Source organism: Apiospora marii, assembly GCF_038362585.1.
Source record: "Apiospora marii strain CBS 49790 chromosome Unknown utg000003l_segment0_segment0, whole genome shotgun sequence".
Taxonomy (NCBI): Eukaryota; Fungi; Ascomycota; class Sordariomycetes; order Amphisphaeriales; family Apiosporaceae; genus Apiospora; species Apiospora marii.
The window spans coordinates 3,112,546-3,127,153 of NW_027117374.1; the positions used below are offsets into that span (position 1 = coordinate 3,112,546).

Here is a 14,608-nt window from a genome sequence, read left to right on the forward strand (position 1 = left end):
TTACAACATAAAAAAGCTTAAACGAAGTTGGTTACTTAAAGTGGTTAAGACCGGTAATAAAGGAGCCTACTGCGTATATAACAAGGTAATGCCGCTTTAAGTAATTTGCTAGCACTTGTATGTAATCAGTCCCTGTCATGAAATCTCTCAAAGCAGGGAGGGTTTCCCACGATGCAACCCAACGGCCTAGACTCCCGGCTAAATAGGCTACCGAGGGCGTCATGTCGCATACTATTCTTTTGCCAGCACTTCTGCTTGCCAGCTTGGTTCGCGCTGCCGGTCTCCCAGCCTGCACCCTCAGCTTCGACGGGCGCGTCCCTCAGAATGCCACAGCCCAGACGTTTGTCTCGAAGCAAAGCCCCTTCAATCCTGGCTATGTACTGGGCCCCGACGTGACTTGGGATCAAGTCATCGAGTTCCCACAGACTCCGCCATCACGCGCGAGTGGTGCCAGAGTGGCTGCGTATCTTGGCCCGAGTGAAGCTTACATGAGTATTTAATCGACTAGTTCGACATCCAAGCGAAGGCCAAACCCGTTGGATTGAGCCTCTCGTGCGTGCTTCACACCTTACTAACGAAACTTGTCCCCGCCTTGTCTTGAAATATTGGGGACTAACTGATATACCACAGGGACAAGTCGGTCTTCCTTTCGGGCACCGAGGGCCTGGAGACGGCGCTCCGGCGAACGGAGCTACTGGTGAACAACAACGACCCGACGGTCTCGGGCCACAAGACCTGGCATCTTTCGGTGCGCACTGACCCGGCCCAGCCTCTCAACTACACGCACAAGTACCTGTTGGCCTTCCACGAGGCGCAGGACTTCCAGGCCGACTTCTGGAGCATCAAGACTGAGGCGGAACTCGGCGCCCCCGTCGACACCCCGCCGCGCAAGACGCTTCGCGTCGAGGTCTACAAGTGGGACGTCCCGACCAAGAGGTTCTTCGAGACGCCGCTTACCGACGACGTGTGGCACAATTTTGGCATCGACTTGAACTTCGGCAAAAAGTAAGCAACCGGAATCCCTTGTGCCCATTGTCATATGTGTGTGGTATTGAAGAAAAAACCCTCATTTGCAGTTTGATATCAGTCCTGTACAGTACCGGCCACCTGTCCCTGGAAGTGGTAGTGCCGCCAACGTTCAACAACATCTCGGGCAAGGCACCGACAACGCTGGGCGAAACGCACTTCGGGCTCCAGAAGCGGCCGCTAGGGGCGACTATTGAGAATTACCTGTTCAGTGGCACGCAGGAGGAGGGTATCAACGAGGCCCTGTTCTTGGGCGGAACCTTCTAAGACGACTCGGCCAGTGGCTGTATCGCATTGTAGGGTTTGGTGGGCTTACGACTGGGAATAGGTCAACCCCGGACGCCTTCTTACGCTGAAGGCCCGTATATGGTTCGCGGGGGAAACTCATCCGACAGATCTTCGGTCTGAGGGTCGCCGGAAAGATGAGCAGGGGGATCATGTTACCCGGATCCTGCGCGGGCCAGATGGCGCAAGGGCTGTTGAAGAATTTAACAGCCTCAGTGTGGTCACAGTGATAGCCCTAGGTTATAATACTCAATCACCCTGCCAAATTTGCATGGGTTCGAAGGAAAAGTGATGTCACCCATAATTAGACATCGTGGTTCTAAAGATTAGAAGATGAACCGGTCTTACGCATCGTTTTGCCATCCAAGCGTACCACCGGTATAGATCTAGAGGGCCAAATAGTGGCTGATTCAAATGGGGAACACAAAAGTAGTTAGTTGAGTCACGAAATTCGAATTTTAGCTTACAGCAATCTGGTATTGGAGTATCTTTTCAACATAGGTTTATAAGACTCACCACGACGAAACCAGCTACTGGAAGATGACCATGTTTTGTGTGTCGTTGTATTCAATAGCCTTTCATTGTCCGACATGTAACAATGTGCTTGCCAAGTTCGATAACTTGTATGGATGATACTGAGAGCTTTTGTGAGGCAGCGTCATGACGCCTTATGCTTTCTCCCTATTCTGCTTTGTTTACGGCACGGGCATTATCGTCATGGAAAGCCCTATATAAACTTCCCTCAGCCAGAAACTCGCCCACTACTGTCAAAACCCTGTCGCGACGTCCCCCGTCTTCTACGTGGCAAAAGTGACCACCTCCTGAGATCTGAACCCAGCGAACCCGAGGGATAAGATTGAAGAATGGGGCTTGAGCGATGTCATGTGATGTGTCATATTCGCCGTTAATAATGAAAGTCGGGGCTGTGATGTTAGTCAGGCGAGACACAACGGTCCAGTCCTTTAAAGACCCGCCTCGTAGAAGATACGTCGGCCCCATCCTGCGATAACCCGGTTAGCAAGTAAAACGATCACACCGAGAGATTTATAAGGCATACTCACATGGTAGAGTAAACGGTGTTGTCATCTTTCATGTTCTGGAACGCTGGTAGTAAATCCTTTGGCAGAGGCTCAGTGCGGCACACGTGTGTCCTCTGAAAGTATTCGTTCCCAATCTGGAATCCGACGCAGTCCAGATCTCTCTTCTGTAAGGCATCACCCAGCGCGCGGCATAATTGTGGTGGCATCTGCTCTCTCAGCAGTTCAGTGCCGCGGGAGGCGAGCTCGCTGCTGGCGAGTGCGCTGGCGAGAATCAGCTTCCGCAAACCTAGGGGCCGGCGGGAAGCAAAGGCTGCGCCAAGCATGCCACCCCAGCTGTGGCCGAGGAGGTGGAAGCCGGGGTCGTTGCGTAGGCCAAGGTGGTCGATAAGATTGTCAAGCTCGTCCCGAAACAGCTGCTCTCGCCAAAACGCCTCGTCGCCGGCCTGGTGGCGGAGATGGGTAGAAGACGCACAACCTATCTGGTCGTAGAAGATGACTGGGACCCCATACTTGGGCCATAGGTTCGAGAAGGGCAGAAGGTACTCGTGGCCGGCGCCGGGACCCCCGTGTAACACAACAACTGGGGTATGACCACAGGAGAGGTCGCCGACGATTTTGTAGTAAGTAAAGCAAGGCTCAGCAATTGATGGGATCTCCAAAGGCACCTTGCCTTCACAGACTGGGTTGGTGGCCATTGCTTGACAGTGATAGAGTCCAATATCGAGAGTGGAAACCGCTTAGAGTATTGTCGTTGTCAGCTTTCTGTGGTCGTGACGATCTTGTCAATGCATTTGCGTGCGGAGGGGGAGGGGTTGTTGGACCGTTAGCTGTTGGGTCGACAGGTCACACGCATGTACCTCATGTAAGGGGTGGTGATAAGCTCAACTAGACGGTCAAGGCGCTGACTTGAAAACGTCGTCCTTTTGCCCGGTTGGGGACGGGTTGGTTCAGTTAGTTAGAGCACTGGTTCCTTCGCCGTGACACCTCAGGGGCGCAGTGCCGTGAACCAAACAAGTGCCCTGGAAATTAAGAGTGCTCCCTCTCATTCCCCATCTCCGTCTCCCGACTCCATCTCGCTACTCTTGCGAAGACTCTCCTATATCTGTGGATTGTCCGATCACTACTTTTGTCATTGACAGCAATGTCGTCATATTTCCTGATTCCAGCTACTTTCCACAAGGCGCATCGAAGGTGAAAGAAACAGACTTGTTACCCACCACCCAACCGGCATATATCTCCAAAGAATAATGTAGGCATCTGACATGTTTTTGTCTACATAATTCCCATCAATTCATGGGACCTTTGCCCCTGAGCTACCCAGCCAGTTTGGTACGTTCAACGAAGAGTCCGATTTGATCAGCCTGCATAGCTGACATGTAATGCTCCTAAGTTGGCCCGAAGCGCAACGTACCAAAAGACATGTTTTCCCAGTAGCAACTTTCATACCTTCAATCGGACTATTCATGATGCTACATGGGGTCAAATTGGCATAGAGCCATGACACGGCTTTGTAGCCCTCCTAGAGGGGTGTGTCATATTGCAGGGCCTCCGTCGCTTCCAGAGTTGACCGTGGGACCTGCCCAGAGGCGTGTATATCAGAGCCAGTTCACTTGGGCTCCACCGCGTAGTGGGCGCTGTCTTTCTCCCATCGCTTTCCATGCTGCTGCTTTGTGGTAAACCGTCAAGGGTAACAGCATTGTGCTCTCCTGCAAAGCGCATCGAGGGACTGTCAACGAAGACCATGATGGCGTTCCTGAAGCAGCGCGAGCATGTTATTGCCTGTATATTGTGTATATCTCAACATTTTGCGGAAGTTGGCCGCAGGGAGGTGTCCGCGGACGTGCATCAGGCTGCAGGACGAAGATAGATTGATCACAGCCCAATCATGTTTGGTGCTGAGCTCATTGGCGCTCTTCTGCAGGGCAGAATTCTTAATTTGCGCGCCCGAAAAACTGTTTACGGCTGCAGCGTTCTGCCTGTGTCCTGATCGCTGCCCACTATCAGGGTCAGCTGATACCTTCCAGCCGGGCGTTCAGCCAGCCACTGTAGTCGAGCCGGATTTTCTTCATACCGCCGTGCATGACAATACTTAGCTGATCTACTTTTCTCCTTGACGGATCAGAGGTTGTGCCTTCAACAGCCTGTCGACTATCTTGGAGTTGCAGACAATAACAACATTATCATACCCATCCGGATACCCATTCGAAGGGGACTGTCTCTGCGAGACGCACGCACAATCGAGCCATACAGCTGATGAAAACCAACTCTGCGAGTAACGCCACCACTTGACCCCGCTCCTCCCGCTCTGCCAGCTGCGTAGAAGTCTCATTCCTCGTCACCTTCGCTGGCCAGATCCCGTTCTTTCCGGCCACTTGCCGACATACGAAGCGATGCGTCTTCTCAAGTTGCGACCAGATGGGACGTTCAGCCTGACGGTAGACCTCGTGGACGGAATTCCCCGATACGCGATACTGTCGCATACTTGGGGTTCCGACGACGAAGAGGTCAGCTTCAAGGATATCATCGAAAGGCGAGGAGGTCGAAAGAATGGCTACCGGAAGATTCAATTCTGTGCCGACCAAGTCGCCCGAGATGGCCTCGAGTACTTCTGGGTCGACACGTGCTGTATCGACAAGTCCAACAGCACCGAACTTCAGGAAGCAATCAACTCCATGTTTCGCTGGTACCAGCAAGCGGTCAAGTGCTACGTCTATCTACCAGACGTAACAGGAGGCCTATCGGAGTGGACAGAAGCTTTCCAACAGAGTCGATGGCTGACCCGTGGATGGACCCTCCAGGAGCTTATCGCTCCTTCATCTGTGGAGTTCTTCTCCAAAGAGGGCAAACAACTCGGTGACAAGAAGTCACTTGGTGCTTTACTTCAACTTGTCACGGGTGTCCTCATGAGAGCGCTTCACGGAGCACCTCTCTCTGAGTTCGGTGAGGCGGAACGCATGTCCTGGTCAGACACACGCAGTACGAAGAAGGGGGAAGATATGGCATACTGCCTCCTTGGGCTGTTCGATATTCACATGCCTCTGATCTATGGTGAGGGAAGGCAAAACGCATTGCGCCGCCTCAAGGAAGAAATCGCGAAAAAGTCTGGATTCCAAGGTGAGCAAATTCATCACCCATTCATTCGGTGCATACTGACAACCTTAAAATAGAGTACCGGAAGACACAGTTTATGGTCCCGTTTGGGAGAAATCAAAGTTTTGTTGGCAGAGAAGAGACACTGGCCTGGCTTCTGGACAGGATTTACCCATCGACACAGGCGAATGATTGCCAGCGAACTATCATCGAAGGGCTCGGAGGTGTTGGTAAAACCCAAATTGCTCTGGAGGCTGCCTATCGTTTTCGTGAGAGGTACCCCGACTGCTCCGTGTTTTGGGTTCCTGTCGTGAGCATGACTGCATTCGAGAATGCGTACCGGGAGATTGGACAGGCCCTCAGTTTGCAGGCGGTGGAGGACGACAAGGCCGATGTCAGGGCCTTGGTCAAGGCAGCACTCAGCAGGCAAAGCGCCGGTAACTGGCTCATGGTAATCGATAATGCCGACGACGGGGATTTGCTCATTGGCAACGGCGACGGCGGCGACGCATCTGTCAAGAGCGCTTTGCCTTTCAGCCCCAAAGGCTCGATACTATTCACTACCCGGAATCGCACAGTCGCAACATTGCTAGATGTCGGGCCCAAAGAAGTAGTAGCTGTGGATGGAATGAACAGGGCCGACGCCATAAAGGTGTTACATGAGAACCTCGAAGTGAGCCAAGTCGACAAGGAAAGCACAGAGAAACTGATTGAAATCCTCGCATATCTACCTCTGGCAATCAAGCAGGCGTCCGCCTACATGAGGCGAACTGAGATCAGCACACAGAAGTACCTAGGCTATTGTCTGACTTCGGACAAGTCGCAAACGAAATTACTATGCCAGGATTTCGAGGATTACCACCGCTATTCAACCATTGCGAATCCTATCGCCACTACGTGGAACATCACCTTCATCCACATCTCACAAAAATGGCCACTTGCAGCAGATTCTATGAAGACTATTTGCCACTACGCTGAAAAGGATATCCCAATAGAACTGTTTCCCGGAGAGGACGAGATGAAAAGGGATGAAGCAATCGGCGTCCTCAAAGGATACAATTTCATCTTAGAGCGACCAACATCAAAGACGTTCGACATTCATCGTCTTGTCCGTCTGGCCATGCGCAACTGGATCAGGGATAAAGGAGACACATTGCATTGGAACACAATATCGGTCCGTCGGCTCATTGCCATTTTCCCGACCCCTCATACTGAAAATAAAGACGTTTGGCTGAAATTTTTCCCCCATGCGCAATCGCTATTAAAGCTGCAAGAGGACTGCTCCAATAAGGAATTGACAGCGACCCTGATATACAAAGTGGCAAAGTCGCACCATGAACTCAGAAACTACGTCCACGCGGAACGATTGTACCGGGCAGTTCTAAATCTCAAAGATAAGGAACTATGCCCAAAGCGAAGTATCATATGGGAAAGTATGTACTATTTAGGGATGACACTCAGCGAGTTAGGGAAAGATGCTGAGGCGGAATCTACCCTTCGAGAGGCAATTAAAGCAAGAACCGATGTCCCGGGACGAACAAATGACCCTGATACCTTGAACGCGATTCTGTGGCTAGCAGAATCACTCGGAGATCAAGGGAAGTACACCGAAGCAGAGGAGACGATTCGAAAGACACGAAAGAGAATGGTAGATGTTTTAGGCCCAAAGGATCCCACTACAATTAGATCTTGGGGCAGCTTGGCAGGAATACTGAGTTCTCAAAAGAAGTATCCGGAGGCGGAGCAGATACTACGCCAGACAGAAAGGCTACAAAAGGAAGTACTAGGTCAAGAGTCCCCTCAGAGACTCTGTAGCCTGAATAATTTAGCACACGTGCTCATGAGACAAAATCAGTACGAAGAGGCGGAACAGATTATTCTGGCGACTATCGAATCATCAGAGAGAGTTTTTGGTAATGAGCACCCCGACACGCTTATATCCAGACAGAATCTAGGACGTATGCTTGTACGGCAAGGTAAGTACGTGGAGGCGGAGAGAATTCTTCAGGTAACGGTGGAGTTGAAAGAGAAGGCCTGGGGCTCAATGCACCCGTCTACTGTAAAAAGCAGGAAATACCTCCAGAAGGCCCTCGATGGCTTGGCAAAATAGAGGAAATACACTGAACGTATGGGTTCAGCTTTATATATTCGCTCTCCTGATTCTACCAGGCGGGACCAAATCAGGATTGTGCGTCAAAAGCTCAGTGAATCCCTCAAAAGTTGCATCTCGGGGTGTGACAATGTACACGTACTCGCGGCGACAAGAACAAAATACGAGTGACAACGTTTTCAACCTCTATTGCTGCGTTTCGCCTACTGATGATTGGCCGTAGTTGTGTGTCGCTCCGGTGCCGCGTTATTGGGACGATCTGTGGTATAAGCTGCAAGTTGCCTTGCGGGTGGGATCGACACTCCCCTGGCTTCTGGCTTGCGCAAGTCTCGCGTAACAGCAGGCGGGCAGCGGTGATAACCCAAATCCTTACAACTCCATTTTGGCAGAGCGTAGGATAATACGGACTTCAGAAGTCTGTCGTGGGACGGAGCTAATTGCAGTTATTTGATGAATTGGTGCATTTTGGATGAGTGGCTAATGATTTATAAAAATCAAGATTTTCCATGAAACGGAGTCCGCGGGGTTTAGTCGCTGATTTCGCTCCAGACGACCCAATGTTGAATGTGGCATGGGAAAGAGAAACGGAAAGCGCAAGAGGGCAGTAGCCACTCAACCAAATCAATTGAGATCCAAACATCTTCACAGCATGCACATCACTCAAGACAGTCATGAATATGATTATATCTTCACTTGTTTGATCGTATCAAAATGTACATACATGATCTCTATGTGCTCAACAACCCTGGTTGTGCACCTGAAAGGAGAGACACAGGCACCTTTCTAAGAAAAAGCGCCCGCGGTCTTCTGGTTGGGGTATAAAATGAACCGAATTCGCCGCTCTCCCCTCTTGCCGTGGGGGGAGATAAAAAGTCGTAAAAAAAAGAGGGAAAAAATCAAAATCAAAACCAGTATGACAACTGAACACAAGATGGTATCTCCTACAAAAAAAACACAACTGTTTCCCAACCGTAACTTCCCATTTGCGTCAAGCAGGCCTCATAAGAAAATAGACCCGGCCGCGACGAACCTTTTTTAATTGACCGACCAACCGTCCAAGCCCTGCCAGGAGTATCTCTATTGTTATTAGTGCACCATCCCAGATGCTAGAAAGAAAAAAGTGGGTGCCACCCGCTGCAGCGGATGGCACTTGGAAGATTGGTGCAGCGATCAAGCATTCCTTGATTTGTGTCGACTCGGGAAAGTGTATGTCGACCCTGCCCCAACGACGGATGTTGTTGACAAGCCAGATAAACGGTGAGCGTAGTGATTTGGTCCGGAGCAATGCAGATGTGTAGCAGCGTCGAACTTAGCGTAGCTTTCGGCGATAACGATTCCAGCGGTGGACAGCAGCTTTTTAACTTTTTTTTTCGGTGTTTTGGTATGAAACAGAAAAGGAAAATCCAGAGAGTGACGAAGAGTTGGTCTTTGTTTGTGACATATTTGAAGGAAATGAAAATGGGCGTGTGGAGACTCCTTTCGTCTTGAGGAGTCACGTTGGATTTTAGTTGTGTTTTCTTGCTGCTGTCCTGCTGGGATAAATCGTTGCCGTCAGTTTCGGCGTCTTCGGCGCTGGACACACCGATTCAAAGTCCATGTACGCATCATTGTGTGACGGGCTCGTGGCTACTCCTCCTCTTTTCGCCGGAAGGGCGCGGAGAAATCTCGAGCAGCTTGGCGCTACCGCGGCTGAAGTTGCGTAAATGGTCGCTGACCTTGACACTTGTGGCTCGTTGTGGGATGCCCGGGTTCTCGCCCTCGGACATTTCGTCATCGCTGGCTTGGTCGACATTGACGTGCTTCTCGTCGTCTTCGAATGTTTCAAGGAGCCCTTCACGGCTCCGCATGGTATCGCGGTGGTGCATCATAGTCGGGGTGTGCTTAACATTCCCCCACTTGGGTGACTGGTCCAAGTCGTCGTTCTCGTCATCACTGCTTGGTAAAGCCTCGCCGGTGGACTGGCGGCGGAGTTTGTCATCCACCACTGTCTTGAGAAATTCGTCGTCGGCGATCGAGTGTTGATCAATCTCGTGTTCCTCAGAATTTCGTGACGGGGAGCCGACGGGGTAGCTTGTCAGAGATGCCTGCACGCCGGACGAGGCGCGCTTCCGGTTGCCCATCCGCCCTCCGGACAGCCACGAGCCTTCCGAGCCGATAGATGCTAGGGACATAGACTGGGGAGGCGGTGATGTCATCATCTCCCTCTCTATGCATCGAAATCGGTGTCGCACGATGGCCAGATGTGGGCGTGTCGTAACGCATCACAACATCATCGGGAATCACAGGTAAAGGTTCTGCAAGCGTGCCTTCGGTCTCCGGTGAAGCGACGCGGGAGTCCGGAGGAGATAGCGGTAACTCGGGAAGGTCCTCGCGGAAACGCGACATTGTCCGCTTGGGTACTTTGGAACTCAATTGCCGTGGCATGTAGTTCATGGGCTGAGGGGGTTGGTGAGTTGACATGGAGTCTCGTGATGTGTTGGAGAACGATGAAGGCCCAGAATCTCGCTTATTTCGTCGCCCCCATTTGAAGAAAGACCAAGGCTTCGAGGACGAGCCGCCATCCGAGATGTGTCCTCCTGATTCGGACTCTTCCGATCTCGAAGCAACCCGCATTGAAGATGGCGTCGATGCCTTTTCAGCGGCATCAGACTTTTCCTTGCTGTCCTTGCTCTCCTTGGGAGATGCTGAGCGTTGTTTCTTGGGTCGGATGAGACCCATCAGCCTGGGGCTGGATGATCGTGAAGTTCGGGGCGCCGTCTCGTTCGCGGGCTCCGTTGGTTTCGGTTCAGGTACCACCGGCGCTGGCGTTACAGGCGACAATGGTATGCTGTCTACCCTATGGAAGTTTTCCAGAGGGCTAGGCGAGCGCCGCTTGTCCTGTGGCTCCTCGGCCGGGTTGGCTGGCTCTTTCTCCCGTTTGCGAGGAGAGTCATCCGACTGTCGTTGCCTTGACGAGGTGACCACAGCGGATGTGGTATCGATGCCAAGGCCCGTAGTATCCCGGCCCAAGACACCCCTTTCTAGGTTTTGTGGAGGTGGTGTACCATTTCTGGCGGCTTCTGCTTCTTCTGCCCGTTGTCGTTCCGATTTCCTCGCGAGTCGCCTCTCGACTCTTTCTCGGTCTCGCTCCGTTTTTCGTTCCTTCCTCCTCTTGTCCCTCTCCATAAGCTCACGGAGATCAGAGGCGTCGAGGTCGTCTGCGAGGTCGTCGACCCTTTTGTGGGCTCGTAAAGTTGACTCTGGTATCGGGCCCCTTTCGGCCAGCTTCCTCTTCTGCGACCCGGACCGCAGCGGGCCTGAGCCGGAAGAGGCGCCATAAAGGGGATTAGATGAGTATCTTAGGGTCGGGCGGGGTGCTAGGGCGTCCAAGGAGGACAGTTTCCAGGCGATCTGATCCGAATCGGTCGACATGGCCGAGTTGATGGACTCGGGTCCGGGCAGAGAGATGTCGGACTCTCGCTGATCCCAGGGTCGAGCGGGCCCCGTACGGGCTCGCTTGCTGTTCCTCTTCATCGGCCTGCCCGAAGTCCAGCTGTCGGTAGCGGGGCGTGTAGGCGGCGGTTGCAACTGGCTCATGGCCTTCACCTCAGCTTCGCGGTCATGATCTTCTTTCCTTCGTTTGCTGGATTTGTGGCGGGGAAGATGTTGAGCGCTGCGTTTGCTGCCAGAGTTGTTGTGGTGGAGGGTGGGCACTCGGTCCCTGATATCTATTTCAGGGTTCTGTGAATCCAGAGTGTGGCCGGTGGTGTGGTTGGATGTTCCCTGTTCCCTGTAATTATCATGGTCGCTAAGTGTCGTGGCGGATTTTGGAATAGCGGGCACGGGTGGGACTGGGTCGTGCTGGCTGGGACGAGCCCGCGCAACACGAATTGAGTCCCGACGGCCCGGCGAAAAACTATAGGTGCGGCCCCGCCACTGGTGTTGGTCAGGCAGATCGCCCCGTTGCTGACGTTGCCGCTTGCTAGCTCTGCGACCGGTGGCCTCCAGTAACGATGGCGCTGAATCGACGGGATCTGACGAGGTGGCGGGTTCAGTTGCTGCTCGAGAGGGCCCTGGTGCATCGGCCGCCTGCCGCCCATTGCCTGGAGGTCGTCTGCGCGAGCCTTTGCGGCGGAATGGCCAAATGGCCATTATGCCCTGGGTTGATGTGCAGCCTTTTTATGCAGGTGTGTGTCGCAGGAGGCGGCGCCTAGCAATGCAAAGTCGGTGCCCTACAAGGGTGTTGGTTGTTGTGCGTGATGCTTGTAGACGGTGATGTAGGTATAAACATTATCGCCATTTATGAGGTCGTTTGGGCCGAGTAATTGAATTCCGGAAAGCAAATTGCCGTCGCTTCGACTTGTGGGCGCCGTACAAAAACGGTGAGTGACTTGATGCTGGCGGCTTGTTTAGCTGGTACGTTGGCCGTGAAATGTTCGGTGCCGCTGCAACGTCGAAAACGAGCTCAAAGAGCCTCGAAAATAGGTTACTTTAGGCAAGGGAGATGCAGTTGCACAGCATCCGGGCGGTCGTGTTTGCGCAACGGTTGAACAGGGCCTGAAAATTGATTGAGCCAGCTAAGGGGAGAGAGGGAGAGAGCCAAAGGCCGCCTATTGACACCCAAAGACTAATGGCAGCAGGTGAGAACGGCAGATGCAGATCGACCGTATTGAAACGCGCGGGCTTTACGTCGGCCAGGAAAATATCGAACTCTAACAGATTGCAGCAAATTGGTGTATCTGCATGGCCATGCTCCCCGTCGCGTTGAATGTTGTGTTGTCTAGTATTGATGCGAAATCCAGCGCAGCCGGGTGGCAATCGAGATTTGCGTGCGTTCTGGAATGACTAGGTTTCACTCAATTCTTCGCTCAATGCCGGACTGGGTGGGGTGATGGTACAAGTCAAAGGGGAATGAGAGTCGAGAGGCAAGAGTGGCCAGTAGTCTTGGATCCGGGGGGGTCTCGACTTTGCTGAGGGAGGAGCATGAACAACAGGAACAGGAACTGATGAACTGCGAACGGGGTAGACCCAGGGCAGACGGAGGGGTGATATGTGATCAGGACGGCTGGTGGTAGTAGTGGTGGTTAGATGGGTATTGCCCGGCTGTGGGCAGTGGGAGATGGGGTGCTTTGCTTGCTCCTTGCTCCCTGCTCTCTACGGCGATGCCTTCTTTCGGGGTGGCGTTGGCGGGCGTGTTCTGGGGCGTGGCCAACAGGGCATGCTGCTATTTTTGACTTGGATTTTAAGAAGAAATACTAACAATGCTTCTTCTTACTCGCTTGCCGTCGAGACCAAGACCCTACAATCTACAGTACAGCATCAGGCAGGTCAGCACCAAGGTGCCCCCTATGTATGTAGCTCTATCCTAGGGGCTAGAGATGTAGCGAGGCCTACCTAGCTGGCTGTTCCATCCCGCGTCTTGCTCTGCTTTTTTCCTACGCCCACGCTGCAATTGACCTCCAATGTACCTGTACAAACCATAAAGTCGGGAGGCAGGTACAAAAGCAAATGAACCCACACGTTCCCTGCTCACACGCTTCAAGCAGGCTCGTTACGCTCCGGTACCTACATGGCTCATGGGCGATGGTGCCAATCGTAGTGGGGGCGTTGGAAATCTCGTCTGTGTCCGGTTTCCTCTTCTGTGTTACCGCTAGAACAACCAGACAAGGTACCTTCATATCCATGTCGATTTGGTGGCCGATGTGCCAACAGCCCTTTCCCCCCCTCCGCAGCTGTTGATAGGTACGGCAAGTACAGCTGTAGCGGGCATAAGAGGCAAAAACATTCGTACGGCACGTTACGTGTTAGCCTGGGCTAAGCCTGGAGAGTGGCCGCAATACTCCAAAAGACACCAATCATCCTGAGAGGCTCAGAGACTCGAATCCGAATCGGCCGTGCTCTGCGATACCCTATTTTGAACCTTACCTTTGTGTTTGTGTATCATCCACTGGTAGGCACTAGCTAGTTCACCGTGACTCGCGAGAAAATCTGCCTATGCAAGTGGGTTTCCTATTCCGAGCTTCTCCTGCGACAGATTCGGCGAACCTGCTGCTTTGTGGCCGCACCATGGAGCCATTGTCGTTACGGTACAGTAAGTATTTCGGGCAAAGGTGAGCAAGTAGCTAACCTCGGGCTCTCTCTCTATCTCCTTAGGACAGAGTATGTATCGGTGATGTCAATGTAGGGCCGGCCTGTCTGGGTCGGTAGCAGATAGAGGTAGCGGTAGCGGTACCTCGACTTTTCCCATGATACAAGTCGCAGCCCCTGCCTCTTTCGAACCAGTGACCCCCTGAACAAACCTGTCGATGTAGATCGTATTCATAAGCGGCTAAGCGGCCAGGGTGGAGGGGCGTGACTAGGTGGTGACTTAGTGCTGCCCTCTCGTTTGTGACTGACTGACGGGCAGAGAAGCAGAAGCCCTATTGTACTTGTAGTGCCGCGTCCTCAACAACACAACAGTCTGCTATCCTGCGTTGTTATCCAGCGGATGCTAACGCTTTGATGCTTGGGAGAAGCTACAGGTACGGCGAGCAGCGTTTTGTGTGTTTGTTATTGGTCGCGGTAGAAATCGTGGAGGGTATTGCCTAGACTAGATTATGTCGCGACATTTTTTCCCCGAGCCCCTCGGTGGCCTGCCGATCCATAACTCCCGGCCAGTGCCACCGCCACGAGGTTTGGGGGGATATCTCAAGTCATCAATCAACCGAGGAAGTTGCAGTAGCTGTCCATAATATCACAATTTGAAAAAGCCTGGTTTCTGCTTACGTTTGGCAACCAGGTATTCAAACAGTGCTTTGACGCACGCCTTTCCCATTGCTTTTAAGGCTGTCCTGCAGCAATCCTGCTGAAAAGAATCTCACTAAAACTGGGAAAAAGTACCGACTAGAGACAGCCCAGCCACTGATGGGGACGAGCGGCAGACGTATTGTAAGTTGGATTATTCTTCGAACAGCAAAACTTCCATTCAAATACGGGAAATCGCAGATCATAGCGGAAAGGCGCATATCTCATTTCACATACTCAATCTAGATCGGGTTTGCTCGCATTTCGAAGTTTGTCGAAGAAAACGTGGCGGGCG

General features: G+C 52.4%; 4 protein-coding genes across 4 annotated transcripts; 2 read left to right on the forward strand and 2 right to left on the reverse strand.

The window, feature by feature from the left end:
* Positions 1-221: 221 nt before the first annotated feature.
* Positions 222-1,293, forward strand: PG985_004518 (uncharacterized protein; the record flags this gene model as incomplete). The annotated part of the gene is made up of 3 exons (XM_066824287.1): positions 222-455; positions 638-1,005; positions 1,098-1,293. The coding sequence occupies 3 exons, from the start codon at positions 222-224 to the stop codon at positions 1,291-1,293; spliced, it is 798 nt and encodes a 265-aa protein (XP_066687447.1).
* A 699-nt stretch (positions 1,294-1,992) lies between these two features.
* Positions 1,993-3,046, reverse strand: PG985_004519 (uncharacterized protein; the record flags this gene model as incomplete). Its single annotated transcript, XM_066824288.1, has 2 exons — positions 1,993-2,311; positions 2,373-3,046. 2 exons carry the CDS (start codon positions 3,044-3,046, stop codon positions 1,993-1,995), a joined length of 993 nt encoding a protein of 330 aa, XP_066687448.1.
* Positions 3,047-5,538: 2,492 nt separating this feature from the next.
* PG985_004520 (kinesin light chain) lies at positions 5,539-7,551 on the forward strand (the record flags this gene model as incomplete). Its single annotated transcript, XM_066824289.1, has 1 exon — positions 5,539-7,551. The coding sequence occupies one exon, from the start codon at positions 5,539-5,541 to the stop codon at positions 7,549-7,551; it is 2,013 nt and encodes a 670-aa protein (XP_066687449.1).
* A 1,604-nt stretch (positions 7,552-9,155) lies between these two features.
* Positions 9,156-11,682, reverse strand: PG985_004521 (uncharacterized protein; the record flags this gene model as incomplete). Its single annotated transcript, XM_066824290.1, has 2 exons — positions 9,156-9,757; positions 9,810-11,682. 2 exons carry the CDS (start codon positions 11,680-11,682, stop codon positions 9,156-9,158), a joined length of 2,475 nt encoding a protein of 824 aa, XP_066687450.1.
* Between the last annotated feature and the right edge of the window lie 2,926 nt (positions 11,683-14,608).